The sequence below is a fragment of the Cornus florida genome, unplaced genomic scaffold (assembly GCF_030987335.1).
Source record: "Cornus florida cultivar Cherokee Brave unplaced genomic scaffold, ASM3098733v1 CherokeeBrave_3.0.0_Hap2_Chr10, whole genome shotgun sequence".
Taxonomy (NCBI): Eukaryota; Viridiplantae; Streptophyta; class Magnoliopsida; order Cornales; family Cornaceae; genus Cornus; species Cornus florida.
The window spans coordinates 93985602-94000947 of NW_026775580.1; the positions used below are offsets into that span (position 1 = coordinate 93985602).

The following is a 15346-nucleotide window of genomic DNA, read 5'->3' on the forward strand; positions in this document are numbered from 1 at the left end:
GCCGGGGGGGGGGGGGGAGTTGAGAACGAGAATAGAGATGGAAGCGATTTGGGAGGCTGAAATGATTTGCCCTAGAAATATATTTTTGTTCTGGTGAGGGGAAAAGATCCTTACCAATGGTTGTTCGACACGTTGACGGCTACAGCTATTCCCAGTTGTCACTTGCAGTGGGCAGTTCGAAAGTGTCCGACACGCACATATAACACATATTCCATTCAACTCAAGGACACACTAACCATGCCACCACTATATCCTATCTCTCTAATGCTAGTTTTGTTTGGAGGGTAAGAAAGGGGAGGTAAAAAAAATATATGAGGGAAGAAAAAATGTAAACAATAGAGAAAAGAAATGGAAGAAAGATGGGAATATAATTTTTTATTAACAATTTATAAAATTAGAATTTGATCAAATCACACATCTTATTATATTATGCCTTCTAATTTTTAATAAGGTTCATTTTAAAATAAGACATTAACTACCCCATTGGGACTCATCAAGTGCTTGAGATATCTATTCCAGGAACATGCCTTCGGTGCATCAGAATATAGAGTATCAAGTCCCCGATAAAATGCTCACTTTTACCCTGGGAATGCAACCGTACTAAATACAGAGCAATATATTTATTTCTTCTAGTAAAACTCTTTTTGTGTGTGTGTGTTTATATATATATATAAATATACAGAGAAAATTTTTCTATTGAAGTTCCTTTTCTTTACTTGTTAGATGTAAAATATTTATAATTTTCTAATAGGTAATTGGGGTTTTGTTTTGGAACATATCCAATTGAAGTTTACCACTTTTCTAAAAAAGGACCCAACTCAACAAGTTTATGTCGAAGAAAGAGAATTTTGCTAAAATTTAATAAATATTAAAATCAGTACAACTTTTTTAAATATGATTGATTCATAAAAAATAAAAATAAAAATAAAAAGCAATTCAAAGAGTATTATCATGTGTTTAAAAATTTGATACGCTCATTTAATTTGGACTGCATACTTTCTATTCATTCAAGCAATTAATTGAACAAGTTTTTGAACCTTACTGTATTGTAAATTCAGGATTTTTTCATAATACCAAAAGTTAATTAAAATGCTAAAACAATTCACTTTGAAAGTCACCATTTTGTAAACCAATTTAACTAGATCATAAAAGTTGTAGTAAGTCCATCAATGTTTATTTTCTCTTCAAACTCAAAGCTAGAAATCAGTCCAAATTTATATGTTATTGGTGATCTAATCTATTATGTTATGTTTGGAGCACCAAATTAATACAAATTTAAGACCCAATTTTGTACTCCCAAACATAAGATTAGACACTTTCACCAATCAAATTTTGAGTCTAAAAATGCAAAGCATTCATATTGCATTAAAACTCAATTAATATTGGATAAAAATTGAAATCTACACACACTAAATAAAAAATAACAGCAATTACATACAATCTATATTGCTCAAAGCTACATGCAACAAAAACCAATACACTATAATATAAAGGGTTGCAAAACCCTCTCCTAATGCCCCAAAAGTACTCAGCATTACACTGCTTAATTAGTCACTATTTGTGACCCTTTTCAAAATGCCAAACACTTCATCAGAACACCACCCAATTTCCCTTCACTGATGGCTTCATGAACCTTCTCTATATCTTCACCTGGACTCACTTTCTTTGCACCACTAAGAAGCTCAGTCCCTACTTCACTCCTCACAAACCCATACACTGGGTAAGTCCTACATTTCTTGATTCTGTTTTCTACCATGAAATCACCATTCTCAAATCTCTCTCTCCCTTTCGACACTGCCTCTCCCAATCTGCCCTTCAACTCCTGCACAAAAATTGGAATCCTCTTGAAGATCGAAAACCCGCCATTTTTACCCACTTCTTCGGCTTCTGAATCTTTCAGTGCTCTGTTAACAAGAACTTCTCGGAGTAGAGGCAAAAGCACATTAGATGGGTTTGCTGGATCATCAAGGTAGGTGAAGACTGGTTGGTGCTCAATAACTTGCAGGAGCTCCTTTTCGCAGAAACGCGATTCGAGCAGCGAACCATCTTCAGCAGTGTAAAGGGTCTTTCTCACTGCTTGCTGGAGAGCTTGTTTTACAGATTCCCTCATGTTTTCTTCTAGGTGTCTCAGATCAATTGCTTGACAAAGCCCCACCATGAAAGTTGCAGACATGAGCTTGAGGATGTCTATAGCTTCAGCACTTTTTCTAGCTGAGATCAAGCCCAAAGAATTCACATCCTGATTGTGTTGCTCAGCACTTTGTACATGTGTTGTGACAGGGTTTGCCAAGTACTGAAGCTCGGAGCAATATGCAGCCATGGCTATCTCTGCACCTTTGAGTCCATAGTCCAAGCTTTGATTTGGACCACAACTCAAATTTGAAGGCAACCCATTGTTGTAGTAGTCACAAACAAGTTCGGAAAATTGAGCAAACATCAGCTTCCCAATTGCTGCAATGGCAAGTCTTAGATTGTCCATAGAAACACCAATAGGTGTGCCTTGAAAGTTGCCTCCATGGAGAGCGATATCACGAGCAACATCAATCAATGGATTATCATTCACTGAATTGATCTCCCTCTCAATTGAATGCGTCGCCATTCGAATCACTTCAATTTGTGGCCCCAACCATTGTGGAGATGTTCTGAGGGCGTACCTGTCTTGTTTAGGCTTCGTGAGGGGGTCTTTCTCGTGGCGGATGCTTGCTTCTTTCATGTAATCACTTCCATCAAGAAGGAATTCCATGATAGAAGCCGCCTCAATCTGGCCGGGATGGTGTTTGAGCTCATGCGTCAATGGGTCCGCAAACTCAGGCTTTCCATGCATCACTTCACAGAACATAGCAGAGAGAATTTCAGCTAGCAGAGCCAATAGATTGGCATCAAAACAGACCGTTGCAGCCACGGCTGAACCAACGGCGGTGCCATTGACAAGAGCCAGACCCTCCTTTGCTTGTAGCTCGAAAGGGGCTGCTATTCCAGCTCTTTTTAAAGCCTCCATGGATGTGATCTCTTCACCTTCTGGTGTGACCACTTTCGAGTTATGTCGTCCGGTTAAGAGTCCTGCAATGTAAGATAATGGCACGAGATCACCTGAAGCAGTGATAGTCCCTCTTAGAGGGAGTTTTGGGATCAAATTCTGATTCATAAGCTTGGTCATGGCTTCGAGAATCTCCCACCGGATGCCGGAATAACCCTGCATGAGTGTGTTGGCTCGGACAAGCATGGCAGCCTTGGAGTAACTCTGGGGAAGATTGTCTTTCCCAATCACTCCGGCATTGAGGAACCGAATGAGCTCTGTTTGGAGGTCAGAGGTCTTGTTGGTGCGCCGTTGGGATGTGGAACCGAATCCCGTGGTGACACCATATATGTCCTTCCCAATTGAGATGTTATGGGCAACCCAGTCGGCACTTTTGGTGACACGGTCACGAGCCATGGCTTCATCAAGGTTAACTTTGACGTGGCCAAGGCGCGCAATGGCTGTGACCTCTGCAACACTGAGGGTTGTGCCCTGAATGTCAACAGTTTGGGCTTGAGTGAATTGTGACAACATGCGTTGTACTTCATCAAAATGGGAACACTGAAGGGCCTCAGCAGCCTTTAACCAGTGTGGTGAGGCTGAATCATGAAAAAATTTCGACACACAAATCGGGGTTTTTTCAACTGTGGTTGCCATTGCAGGAATTGAAGGTGAGGGAAGAGTTTGAGAGGTGGTTTATGAGTACACAAGTGTTGTTAAGTTGGTATGGAAGATTTGAATAAGAGAGGGAAGTGGAGGTGCCTCTTTATAGGAGTGAGAGTGAGTGGAAATGAAACGAAGTGGGATAGGCTGCGTCAATGGTCAAATCTATATTCAAGGACTTAATTTACATGGAAAGATGGTGGAAGTTTGCTCAACTTTTTTTCATGAGAATACTACGGTGTTTTGGTGGGCCATGGATGTTAAATTTGTTGAATGTAAAACCTGCACTTGACCAAATAGAGATGCTTCATTGGATTGATGTTTGTGGTTCTCATTAAAAAGTTTCATGTTCAGGATGGTTAGGGTGGGACAAATTGGTTGGATTCATATTGCTGAATCAACCAACAACCATCTGATGTCTTTTTGCTATATTTCCATGTTGAAATCAACCAAAAACGCTGCGATGTCTTTTTCCAAACTTTTAATGTTTAGAGAAAAGGTAGGTTCTGGGAATTGAGTGAGGATTGGTATTAAACGTTTAACACAAGAAAAGTTAGTTTTGTCAAAAGTAGCTAAAAATACCTAATATCGTTTTTCCTATGGTTTATACTTGAATTAACAATAATACAATGATAAATTATTATATATATACAATGATCAATTGGAAGACTTTCAGACATCTAATCCACATACTATCTTCATTTCCATACCTAATTTGAAGTTAACAATGCTATAAAAACGAATGAAATGCATTAATGTGCTTATATCATCGTAATCATTCTTGCGGTTATCTCGTAACAAATAATAACAAACTAACGATGTATCCAATCCCAAAAATTAACAAATAATAGGTTACTTTCTGCTGAGTTTTCATTTAGAAAATGGATTTCGACCCTTAGACCCCAATTAAGATAGAAATATCTAGAGAGACTTTTTAAACCAATGCTGTGGAAGTGGTTACGTAAGAATTCTTAAAGCTTCTCATTGAAACTTCCCATTTTTTTTTCTTTTGGGTAGAAGAAAAGATAGACCTCGTCAAACAAGCTAACTTATTCTTTAATGAGGATCAATACTTCAATGTTGTTGGGAGTGGTTAGAGAAGAAAATTTTACCCTTCATTGAAACTTCCAATAAAAAATTTCTTTCAAGGAAAAGAAGAAATAGATAAAGATACCCAATACTATCTGTCTTCCTCTCCAACTTTTCATTGAAACTTCCAAAAAATTTCCTTCAAGAAAAAGAACACAGAGATAAGCATATCCAATACCAGCGGTCACTTCTTCAACTTTAAAGAAATTGTGTGCGCCCGCGCGCGTGAGAGAGAGAGAGAGAGAGGCGCATGCAGTGAAGGCATCTGCTGTTGTGTTGATCTCAGCCCCTGGGCAGAATACAAGTCACTTAAAAAAGAATTTTGACTCCTGAATGTTCAGGTATGCACTGACAGAGAAATGGTGTACGTGAGATTTTTCTCGCTAGGTCTCCAATTTCTGCAGTACCTCATTTTCAGGACAATATTTAGGTGCTTTAACTTACACCATAACAACATAAAACAATGTATAACATACGAATTCTGATGGGCTATAGGTCAATTCCTGTACTCAACGAGAAAAAGAAATAAATAAATAAAAAAAAAACCTACTAACTCTGAAGTATCACAAAATAGAATAGAATGTGGCAGTTTAAAAAATTTGCATAGAGAATAGGCGTAATTGCAACTATTGAGCATGCAACATCTTTTGTTTCCAAAGTCCAAATTCATCAGTAAATCACATTTGCATTTCTGTCCATGTACGAAAAACTCATGTCTGCAGGTTTCATAGTGAGTTGATGAGTGCAGTATGCATTCCAAAAGATCATATAAAGCAGCCAGCAGCCATCATCTACCACCTACAGGTGACCACGAACCAAGTTAAAAAAATATATCCACGCTGTTTGCCACATAGATGTTCTTATGTTCACACCTCAAAATCACCCATCCAGGATGACATTAGCAGCCATAGAACTTTTTGACTCCTACTGAAGTGGACTTCCACTCAAAATATCATAATCATTTAAGCAAACATCCACATAAAAGCAGCAGCAAAATACACTGCCCAAGTAATTTATCTAGCACTAAATCACCTTCAACAGCAATCCGCAATGTGGAAGCACTACTAAAACACTATGCAGAAATCATTCACAGGTTTTTCAATTGTCAGCCCATTGCCTATGAATGTCCTTGGAAAATTTTCCAAGTGAACCTTTAGTGCACTTCAAAGGGAGGGAAGCTAGGTTTCCCTTCACTTCCTAGAGCTGTAAATCCTGGGGATTTGACATTAAACCAAAATAATTAATGTAGCCATAGATTTCAACCACGTCAAAACATTCCAGCAATTATAAATTAGTCAACAGAATTTATTCTAATTTCCTATATCAAGATGAAAAATAAGTTGGATATATAACTGTACTTGAATTGAATATGCTTTCCTAGAAAAGTAAAAACTACATATATCCAATTTAGAACCAAATATAAGCATGTTCAGGAGTTGCACGCCAGAAATATGTCCAAATTAATAAGATTAACAAGACCAAGTACCCAATACACATGCCTTGTTTAATTGCCAAGAGATGAAATCTGACAAAGTAAACAGTTAGTTGAGTCCAACGTGAGACAAACAAGGGGTGACAACTGAGAACACACCAACCTCAATGGGATATCAAGGCCGAACTCTCTTGTTGCTGCATGACGGGCACTTGTACTGCTTGATGTGCTCAGCCCTGGCCGGAGTTATCTTCACGCACTTACCATGGAACCACCTCTCACATATGTCACAGCAAATCCAGAACTCATCTGAAGCATAGTTCTCTCCACAAGCTCCACACAAGGTATCACCATGCTCCTCCTCCTCATCTTCCTCATCCAATCCCTCCTCCTCATCCTTTGCCAGCAGCACCTTGGAATATTTTCCCTGGGATTCAGAACCTCGCTGTTTTCATTTCCAAAAGAGAAATCATTAGAATGGAGGCAAACTATTACAGGTGAAATATCAATTAAAATTTCGTCATCTAATTACTAGGAAAAAATGAATCATCATCTAACACCCTAGCAATTAAACAAGACTCAAGAATCATTGCCATCGATGATTGCAAAAATAACATTATATGACAAAATAAAATAACTTGAACCCTAAACGATTGAGTGGAAAGGACATAAAGATCACTATACACAATATGACAAAGGATGCCTATTACATCGGTTTATCACAAAACTGCACAAATTATAGTAAAGGTCTATGTTACTAATGTAATTAAAAATTATCTTTACTTGACTGTCAAACCTCTCTTTCATCAGTTGGTCATTCAACAAGTTAGATAGTATTTCAAGTACCAAAAATATATTTTTTTCTCTCAAGAAATCCTATTCTGGGTTTTTTATTTTTCTGTTCTTTCTACTATGTTTTCTTTTAAAATAACATATTGTCATTGGTTAGAAATGATATAATACATCATTAAAAAAATATTCTTTCCTCATGCCATGTCTTCCATATATTGGTTAATAAATCTTGGTGCTGGCAACAAGTATCACAAGTTCACAACAAATCAAAGTATTATTGTTCTTGAGGAGCTATATAACTTCATAGTATTACATCTTTAATAACTTCATTCGGAAATTCATCTGATCCAACAAATGTATTTAGCCCAAACAAACACAAGGAAATTTCATGCTGAACTAGCTCAACATGAATTGAGTGAAAATATATACAAGTACAACAAATTAAAGCATGTAAATTGTGGAGCAATGAATACAATATACACGTAGCAAGTCATCTAAGCGGAGAATTCTGCCATTTATAAATGAACTAGAAAAGAGATCAGATAATCCCACCATATCCACGGAGAGAAAGAAAATAAATAAATAAATAAAAATAAATAAAAATAAAAAAATAACTGCTGGAGAAAAAATATAATGGATCTGCCTAGAAGATAAAATAGAACAAATCCACTAAAACTCATCCATTGACAGAAAAAGAACAGAAAGCATGTAAATTGTGGAAACATATTTCCTATCCATCCCCACTTTTGGTACAACAACAATTCATGATTCATGTGGCATGAGGTGACACATCGATGTCCAATTAGCGAAGAAATATGCTATTTGAAGAAATTAGTTTTTTTTTTTTTTTTTCTTTATATATATATATATATATATTCCTCCATGTCCTTGTAGAGAAGAAAACTTCTGAAGAAAAACTATCATGGATAGTGAAGGAAATGTACGACAGATCCACTAACAATCAATTCAAAGGACGAACAACGGAAAACACTCAACCTGGATCTGCCTTACCCAGGACAGTGATGGACCCACACAAAAAAAAATTTGAGAGCGGACAGCCTTGAACACAATAAAATAAAATAAAATAATTCAAACTACCATACTCCGTCCCAAAATAAGTGTCCATTTTGGGGAGTATAAGTTTTTAAGTGGACATGCAATGATTGCATTCCCTCCTTTTAAAATTACTAAGTAACCCTTTCAAATTTGAATATATAATCAAGTTTGAAATTTTGTAAAACTTCAAGGGCATTCACGGAAAGATGTCAAATACCTTGTTTGAAGCGGGACAAGTATTTTGGGAGAGCCCCAAAAAAAAAAAGATGGACACTTATTTTGGGACAAAGGGAGTAAACAAAAAAACTTTGATATTTTAATTAAAACTTGCTCATATTTCCATTTCAATTAGTTTTTTTTTTAGGCAAATAATATATTTCAATTATTATCAAGCTGACATGTTAGGAAAATTTTAGGTATGTTATATAAATAAGGAAAAATAGTGGGGACGACCAGTATGTATAAGGTGTTTTATCAAAAATTTATTAGGAATATTATTAGAATTTTAGTAAAATTTTAGGTGCATAATATAAATAAAGAGAATGTCAGTGGGGGCAGCCGCCCCCACAGACTGCTACATGGGTCCGTCCCTGACCCAGGATCCACCAATTGGATCATAGCAGTTAACAACCAGTCATAGTTCTGTTGAGTGTAAATCATGACTGCATACAGGCCAAGCTATGCCAAAATGCAATGTGATGCTTAGCAAGCTGAAGATGAGCTTGGCAGGCTGAACAATGATACCATATAGCATTTATGTTTTTCAAGGCATATGTAATGACTTTTAGGGCTTTGTTGGTTTGCAGAGCAGCTCAGTTGAGCTTGAACTGAATGAACCTAAAACCACCAACAGGTCTAGCTGAACAAAACCCATCTATTTGGTAAAGGCAGAGGCAAAGCCTGTGCCAATCCGAATCCGAAAATAAGTTTACATATCCCCCTTCAACCCTCCAAACACAGACATAATCGAAAATAGTTTAGGCATCACTTGTATTCTACATTCTTCAGTTTCTCCTTACATGAGAAATTCGTCTTCCAGTAACGGTGCATTAATCAATTTTCAAATAGTATGTAATTATTCATAAAAAATTACAGTAAAGGAAAATTTCAAAAATATAAAAGACACATTGATTCATGAAATTACAGTAATAAATTTAAATAAGAAGAAGAAAAAAAAAAAAAAAAAAAATGGTTAAAGTACATAAATCATACTCAATAAGTGTAAAATAAAAAGAAAAGAATATAAATTTTAAAAAAGAAAAATGAGAGAAATATGAAGGGAAATCAATTAGGGATTGATTTAAGAAGGAAAATGTAACTTCTTTAAGGAAATCAAAGGAATTTGTAGAGTAAAAGAGAAAAGAAAGAAAAAATTAAGAGATGATTTTAAAAATTGAAAATTTTAGGAGGGACATTATGTAAAATTTCTCATGTACATGTACATAAAAAGAAAAAATATATATAGTGGGAGGGGCTGGGCCGGGCCAGGGGGGGCATTTGTCCCCCCCTGAGCCTACATTGGTTCATTGTTGGTGTCCAAAACAAAAAAATGGGGGGATGACAGATATTATGACCTCAAACAATGTAAATTAATATGGATGCAGCAGCTCTGCAGCCCAAAATGATCTGTAAAGCCCACAAGTTCAGCGTATCAGACAGCCAGAAAAGGAAAAGAAATAGTGTGACTGTGACACATGCCTCCTGGACGCCTTTTGCCACAATCTACCACCTTTTTTGACAAATATGACAGCTCTGGAACTCAAATTGAACTCTAGTGCCTGGAATGGTCTACTTTTTTTCTTTTTATTTTCTAATAAGTAATTAAGTATGTATGAATGTATGATATGCGCACTCACATCCCAACTATAACTTGAACCTTGCCCGCCCCTCTTTGGAAATGTGGGGAGATTTCACTAAAGCTAACAACTGATGATCATCAATCAACTTACTATCCAGAAACCAATAAATTGAAACAACAAATTCGGAAATACCATTTCAATTCATTATCCAGAAGTACCAGGAAGAAAGATGTCTCTTTTACCCCTTTTGAATTTGACTTGGATTTGTTGCTGCCATAGTTTGAGATCAACGGCTTATCCTTTACTTGTTTCTTTGCAGCTCCAGTCACCACCTCAAATATTGTTGGCAGTTCATTCATCATACCGAAGAGACGCTTCCTGCATCACAGGAATTCCAGCAATATTTCATAAAAGTTCGTGATGAAATTAGCATACAGCACTTACGAAAAATTAATAATATTTGCACACAGCAACCCAAGACAATGATAGACTATCCACAATTGGATAATTGTACAACACAGCAAAGACAACTACATATTTGCACCCCCTACACCAAAACCAGGTAAATTGGATGCTCTTTTGACTGAAAATCTCTTGAGATGGTCCATGTTATAATATTAACATCAAATAGATAATCGACTTACTTTAACATCTGATAAATTAGTATACCACGATAGAATAATTGGTCATAAAATTAATATGTCCCAAATATGTTCTGATGGTGCATGAATGGTCAATAAGTTTCTAGTTTGATAATAAGATGAGAATTTGCTCGCCCGCTTTAGCAGGCAGATTTTATGAAGAAAAAAAAACGGAATGAAAACGTGTTTAGTCTGGCTTATTAGTGTGCTTTCCAGATATCCTGAACAAAAATAACTAACTTGATCATTTATTCTACAGCTGCCCTTATGCAAAGGCCATTTGGCGTAAGTTATTCCAGTATATCAAGTGGGATTTACCTGATGTAAATTCCCTCCCACAGCTGGTACAGTGGTTCTGCACAGTCACTGGGAGACCATCCATCAGATCCAAGGTCCTCTGTTGTATCTTCTCTACCACTATTTGGATGATTTGGAAGGAAAGAAACTCAGCCTACCACCAGAATCACAAGAGCAGAGTGGATGATGCTGCCAGGAATATCTGTTGGGAGGTCCTGATTGCTTTGCATGTCTCTCTTGATGACCTATCATGTATATTCTGATACATTCTAGTTCCTTGTGGCAATTCTTTCTATGATGATATGTACTGTAAATGGGCCTTTTCCATTTCTCAGTTTTTGATTTCTACATAGGGGGAATGCGCGCTCTTAATGCCTTGTAATTCTACATTTTTCTTCAATGAAACACCAACCCCATTCAGGGAAAAAAAATATATCTACCTTGGTTGAGAACTCATTTTGCTTGTGCTAAAAAATAGAGAACTCTTCAATGACAAAAGGAATGCTCCTCCATTCTTGGGTCAAATTGTATAAAAAGGCATTAGTTTGTCCTTTACATGGAGCATAGTTTACTATCAAATATTGGACACAGAAAACTTGTTAAAACTAATCTCCATTTAGGTAATTGATATTTTTCTTGATGACTCATGTACTTTTTTGCAGTCAATTTGAATCCTATTTAAATCAATTAACTCGGCAATGATTTAAGGATGCAATTGGTTTAGGTAATAATCAAATAAGTGAAAACAGAGAAGAACCCAATGCAAACAAAAATAAAACAATGGCATGTTTCTACATCAACCTTTCTTTAAAGGACTTGTGGCAGGGCGGGAGGAAAGAGAAAAATACCTGTCAGCTTTATCAAAACCAAATCTAGCACCAAAATAGAAAGCCACAGCAAGTAACCATGCATCACTATGGACAGCAACAAGAGCCAACCAGTCCTTATCTTGCATCCCATCTCTAGCAAAGTTGATACCTAATGCAGGCTCTGGGAGCTCCGGAGGTACCTCTTCGGCAGGCAAATTAACTTCCCACTGCTCACTAGGAAATCCATACAAACAAAGATTTTCCTTCTCTGCAAGGTACCCAGTTATTCAGAAATAAAAACATCAATACAAAAGAAAAGTAGCCACTGAAACTAACTATAGAATCATATTTGTTTGGGGGATAAAAGAGAATAAAAGCCACAAAGGTGAACTAAAAATCAGAATTTTTCATCTAACCAAACATAATCAGTTAAAATACAAACTCCGTTAAACCATAACCATATAAATGGTAGCATAGCACAAAAGAACAAATAACCATTCAGTTATATATTTCGCACAAAGTACATATAAACATTCAGTTATATATTTCAAAAACCACTTATAATATAGCACTGCATTTTAACTCATTTAAACCATAGCCATATAAATGGTAGAATAGCAAAAGAACATATAAACATTCAGCTATATATTTCACAAACCACTGGTAGTACAGCACCACATAAAGCTAATAAGCATAACAAAAGCAGTATTACGAAAGATAAAATATTAAATGAGAGAGAGAGAGAGAGAGAGTGCTAGTGAATGAATGTAAACCTCAAATATCTTACACTGTCTTTTAGAAGCACTAAAGTCTAAAACAGAACATAAACCCATATTAACTTCTCATTTTTGACAAATAATACAGGATATCATACATATATTACATCTAGAAAGAGAATTACCCCTAATTAACTTTTGTATCACCAGTAATTCCAAAAATTCTCTAATGCCAAACACCAAAGTACTTAAATCTGTAATCCCACATTAACATGGCTAATAACTATTCTGGGAAATATGCGGTAAAATCTCCAATGTCTAACAGTGGCCTCCATCACTAAATGGTCAAAAATTAATGTAGCAAAGTTGACAAACACAAAGGTTCATTTAAGATCACCAGCGGGCTACAATTGACCATCAGGAATACTATGATGTCGGTTCAGAGGCCACATACTTCTCTTGAGATATGCAAATCAAGTTAGTTGTATTGACCCAGACTGCTAAGTCATCTCAATGAATCAATTACCTTTTGCTCTAACAGCCAAACAACAATCCTCGAGTCATTCCTGAGATGATGCACAACCTACTTCAAAAAACACGCAGTTGAAGATCAGGCTTATTTGAAACCCTTTGGATTTAATTTCCTCTGTGTGACAAAAAAACACTGAAAAGGTGCAGAATATGTATTCATCAAAACATCAGAAACACCACATGACGACATCATACCCTGAGGTCTACCTATCCTATAGGCTAAGAGTCGGTACTTGTAGAAGGATAAAAGCAAGTCCATGGAAATTGGTCCCGGTAGAGAGAATCAAACTCACAGAGCAAAAGTCAACACATAGTGATTGCCATTCATGAGTAGATTAACATGATCAAAATGAGTAATAATCACACAAACACAGAGAAAGGAAAGGAGTCAGACTAAATTGAATCTGGTACACAACTTTAAAAATGCATAAAAATGCATTCCTACCAAAATCACCAGCAAAGTAGAGAGTGTAGATAAATGGAGGCTCATTCCACCATGTCAGGAAAGATGCACAGCAAACAAAAAATAACGGAGGCCAGAATTTGCACCTATAATCAAGAAGGTTGCAAGGAGTTCAAGAAATGGTACCCATGAGATGGTTAGATAAATAATGCAAAATAAGTCCACATGAACAGATGTTGTTTATAAGAGTAGAAAATCCTAATTTCTAACCCCCCGCACTAATCAAAAGCCAATTTTGACATATAAGTTGAGAAACTTCCAGAAGTTCATTACATTAATTATTATTTCGTCACAACCACCAGAATAAAACAGACATGTACTGCATAATTCATTGCCCATAATAATATTAAACTAGTCATCAGAATAACAGATAATCTGACTAAAACAAACAACAATTACAAGACATGGTGAGATGAGAAAGATCTTCTGTTAATATCCTTGCAAAATCTAGTCTATGGCTTTGGACTGAAACTAACGAATGACCAATACCAATTTATTGATGCCGAGCTTTGTTTGTAGGAACAACAAAAGGGAGATATATTATTTACTCATTAAGTCCCACTATGCAGTCTTGAGTTGGTTGTCACAAATACACAAATCCGGAGGGGAAGTTTTCTTCTTTCCAAAATTATTGACATTTTCAATCATCTCAAATAAAAATCTCTTTTAAAAACAAGCATGTTACAGCCATCGTTTCAGAGTATCTCTTTAGCAGCCAATTATTAGCCTTTTAAACACTTTTAGAAACACATAGGACAACAGATATACCATGCTCGAAATCACATTGTCCATTAACCAACATTTTCCATGTTTTCGTATAAATTACGTTGAAAAAAAAGGAACAATGTTAGTTACAGAGCATCTGATTTGCTCTCTTTATGAAAAATAATCATTACAAGACAGACAGGTAATCGTGCATTCTAATATACAGAATAAGATATATACACACAAACACATAATTATGTATTTATACACATATTCACATACCCATGTGTATATGAATAAATTAACATGGGTACGCACGTCCCTCTGTGTGTGTTTATGGGGGCAGAAGAGGGTAAGTTTTAACATTTTACACTCTAAAGCACATGAAAATATGACTGTAGCCACAAATGTAAGAAAGACATATAAATGCAGCCATGAATTGCAAGGCGATTGAAAGTTCATACATGATATACATGTATACATACGGTTGATGTGATCAGATAAGACAAAAACGCAGAACAGAAGATATCAAAGCAACCAAAGCAAAAATTTGAACACCAGCTTTCTCCGCAAATATAAACCTAATCACTCCCCATCACCACATTACAAACTGCAACCCAAAATAATACCACACATTCAGACATTCCAACGTGAAAGAACACACAAAATAGAAATAGCAGTAATAATTTATACCCATATAAATGGCGCGAGGTAGAAAAAAAGTAAAAAAGAACTACAAATTGAAAACCTAACTTACCAGGGTCGCACTGCTGATAAAATTCTTCAACATCTGCCAAAAAAAAAAAAATCAGAAAATTAATGAAGATAAAAACATTTTCGTTACACTTCTTTATGAAAAATGTGCTAAAACATAACTACGCAAAACCCTAAAACTCAAACTTGAAAATCCGTATATACATATACATATACATAATTATACACACACACACTTGTATAATATGATATACCAGTGGTGAGAGCTTTGATGAGGCCGGCTCGGCGACCTTTGAAATCCCTGAAAACCTCCTCTACCGTTCGAGGGTTGTAAAGCGTGCTTCCTTCCATGGCCGTACGCAAGCTTCACAATTCCCTTTTTGCAGAGAGTTGGAATGTACTCCAAGGTAAAATAAATATTGAAACTGAACAAGAGAGAGAGAGAGAGAGAGAGAGAGAGAGAGAGGGGTATTTATTCGAAAATTAATAGTTTTCTAGGGTATTCTATTGAGATACAACGACTGCGAGGACCAAAAACAAACATTGCAATTTGCAGGGAATGGAGTCAATTACTAGACCTTGAGAAGTATGTATCAATAAAAAATAGTTATTTAGACTAATGT

At 36.1% G+C, this 15346-nt stretch overlaps 2 protein-coding genes across 5 annotated transcripts; both read right to left on the minus strand.

The window, feature by feature from the left end:
* Positions 1 to 1282: 1282 nt before the first annotated feature.
* Positions 1283 to 3775, minus strand: LOC132275970 (phenylalanine ammonia-lyase-like). Its single transcript, XM_059777194.1, has one exon. The coding sequence runs from the start codon at positions 3671 to 3673 to the stop codon at positions 1571 to 1573; it is 2103 nt and encodes a 700-aa protein (XP_059633177.1). The 5' UTR covers positions 3674 to 3775; the 3' UTR covers positions 1283 to 1570.
* A 1418-nt stretch (positions 3776 to 5193) lies between these two features.
* Positions 5194 to 15346, minus strand: LOC132275971 (PHD finger protein ALFIN-LIKE 5-like). Of its 4 annotated transcripts, XR_009470813.1 has the most exons (7): positions 14978 to 15346; positions 14767 to 14799; positions 11634 to 11862; positions 10066 to 10225; positions 6364 to 6645; positions 5801 to 5980; positions 5194 to 5566 (listed from the first exon to the last, which is right to left on the minus strand). XR_009470813.1 is itself a non-coding variant. In XM_059777195.1 (6 exons), the coding sequence occupies exons 1-5, from the start codon at positions 15072 to 15074 to the stop codon at positions 6376 to 6378; spliced, it is 789 nt and encodes a 262-aa protein (XP_059633178.1). In that variant the 5' UTR covers positions 15075 to 15345; the 3' UTR covers positions 5194 to 5566; positions 6364 to 6375. The 4 variants fall into 4 exon arrangements, 3 of the variants coding, with proteins under 3 accessions (XP_059633178.1, XP_059633180.1, XP_059633179.1); XM_059777195.1 differs by lacking the exon at positions 5801 to 5980 and having other exon boundaries at positions 14978 to 15345; XM_059777197.1 differs by lacking the exon at positions 5801 to 5980 and having other exon boundaries at positions 10090 to 10225; positions 14978 to 15339.

What these genes read in the sequence shown, in the direction of transcription:
- LOC132275971 (XM_059777195.1), bottom strand. Translation starts at nt 15,074, where the DNA reads ATGGAAGGAAGCACGCTTTACAACCCTCGAACGGTAGAGGAGGTTTTC. An exon ending in CATCAAAGCTCTCACCACTG is followed by an intron (nt 14,800 to 14,977) that starts GTATATCATATT and finishes TTTTTTTGGCAG; the next exon opens with ATGTTGAAGAATTTTATCAG. An exon ending in GGTTTTGATAAAGCTGACAG is followed by an intron (nt 10,226 to 11,633) that starts GTATTTTTCTCT and finishes CCTGTGATGCAG; the next exon opens with GAAGCGTCTCTTCGGTATGA.
- LOC132275970 (XM_059777194.1), bottom strand. Translation starts at nt 3,673, where the DNA reads ATGGCAACCACAGTTGAAAAAACCCCGATTTGTGTGTCGAAATTTTTT.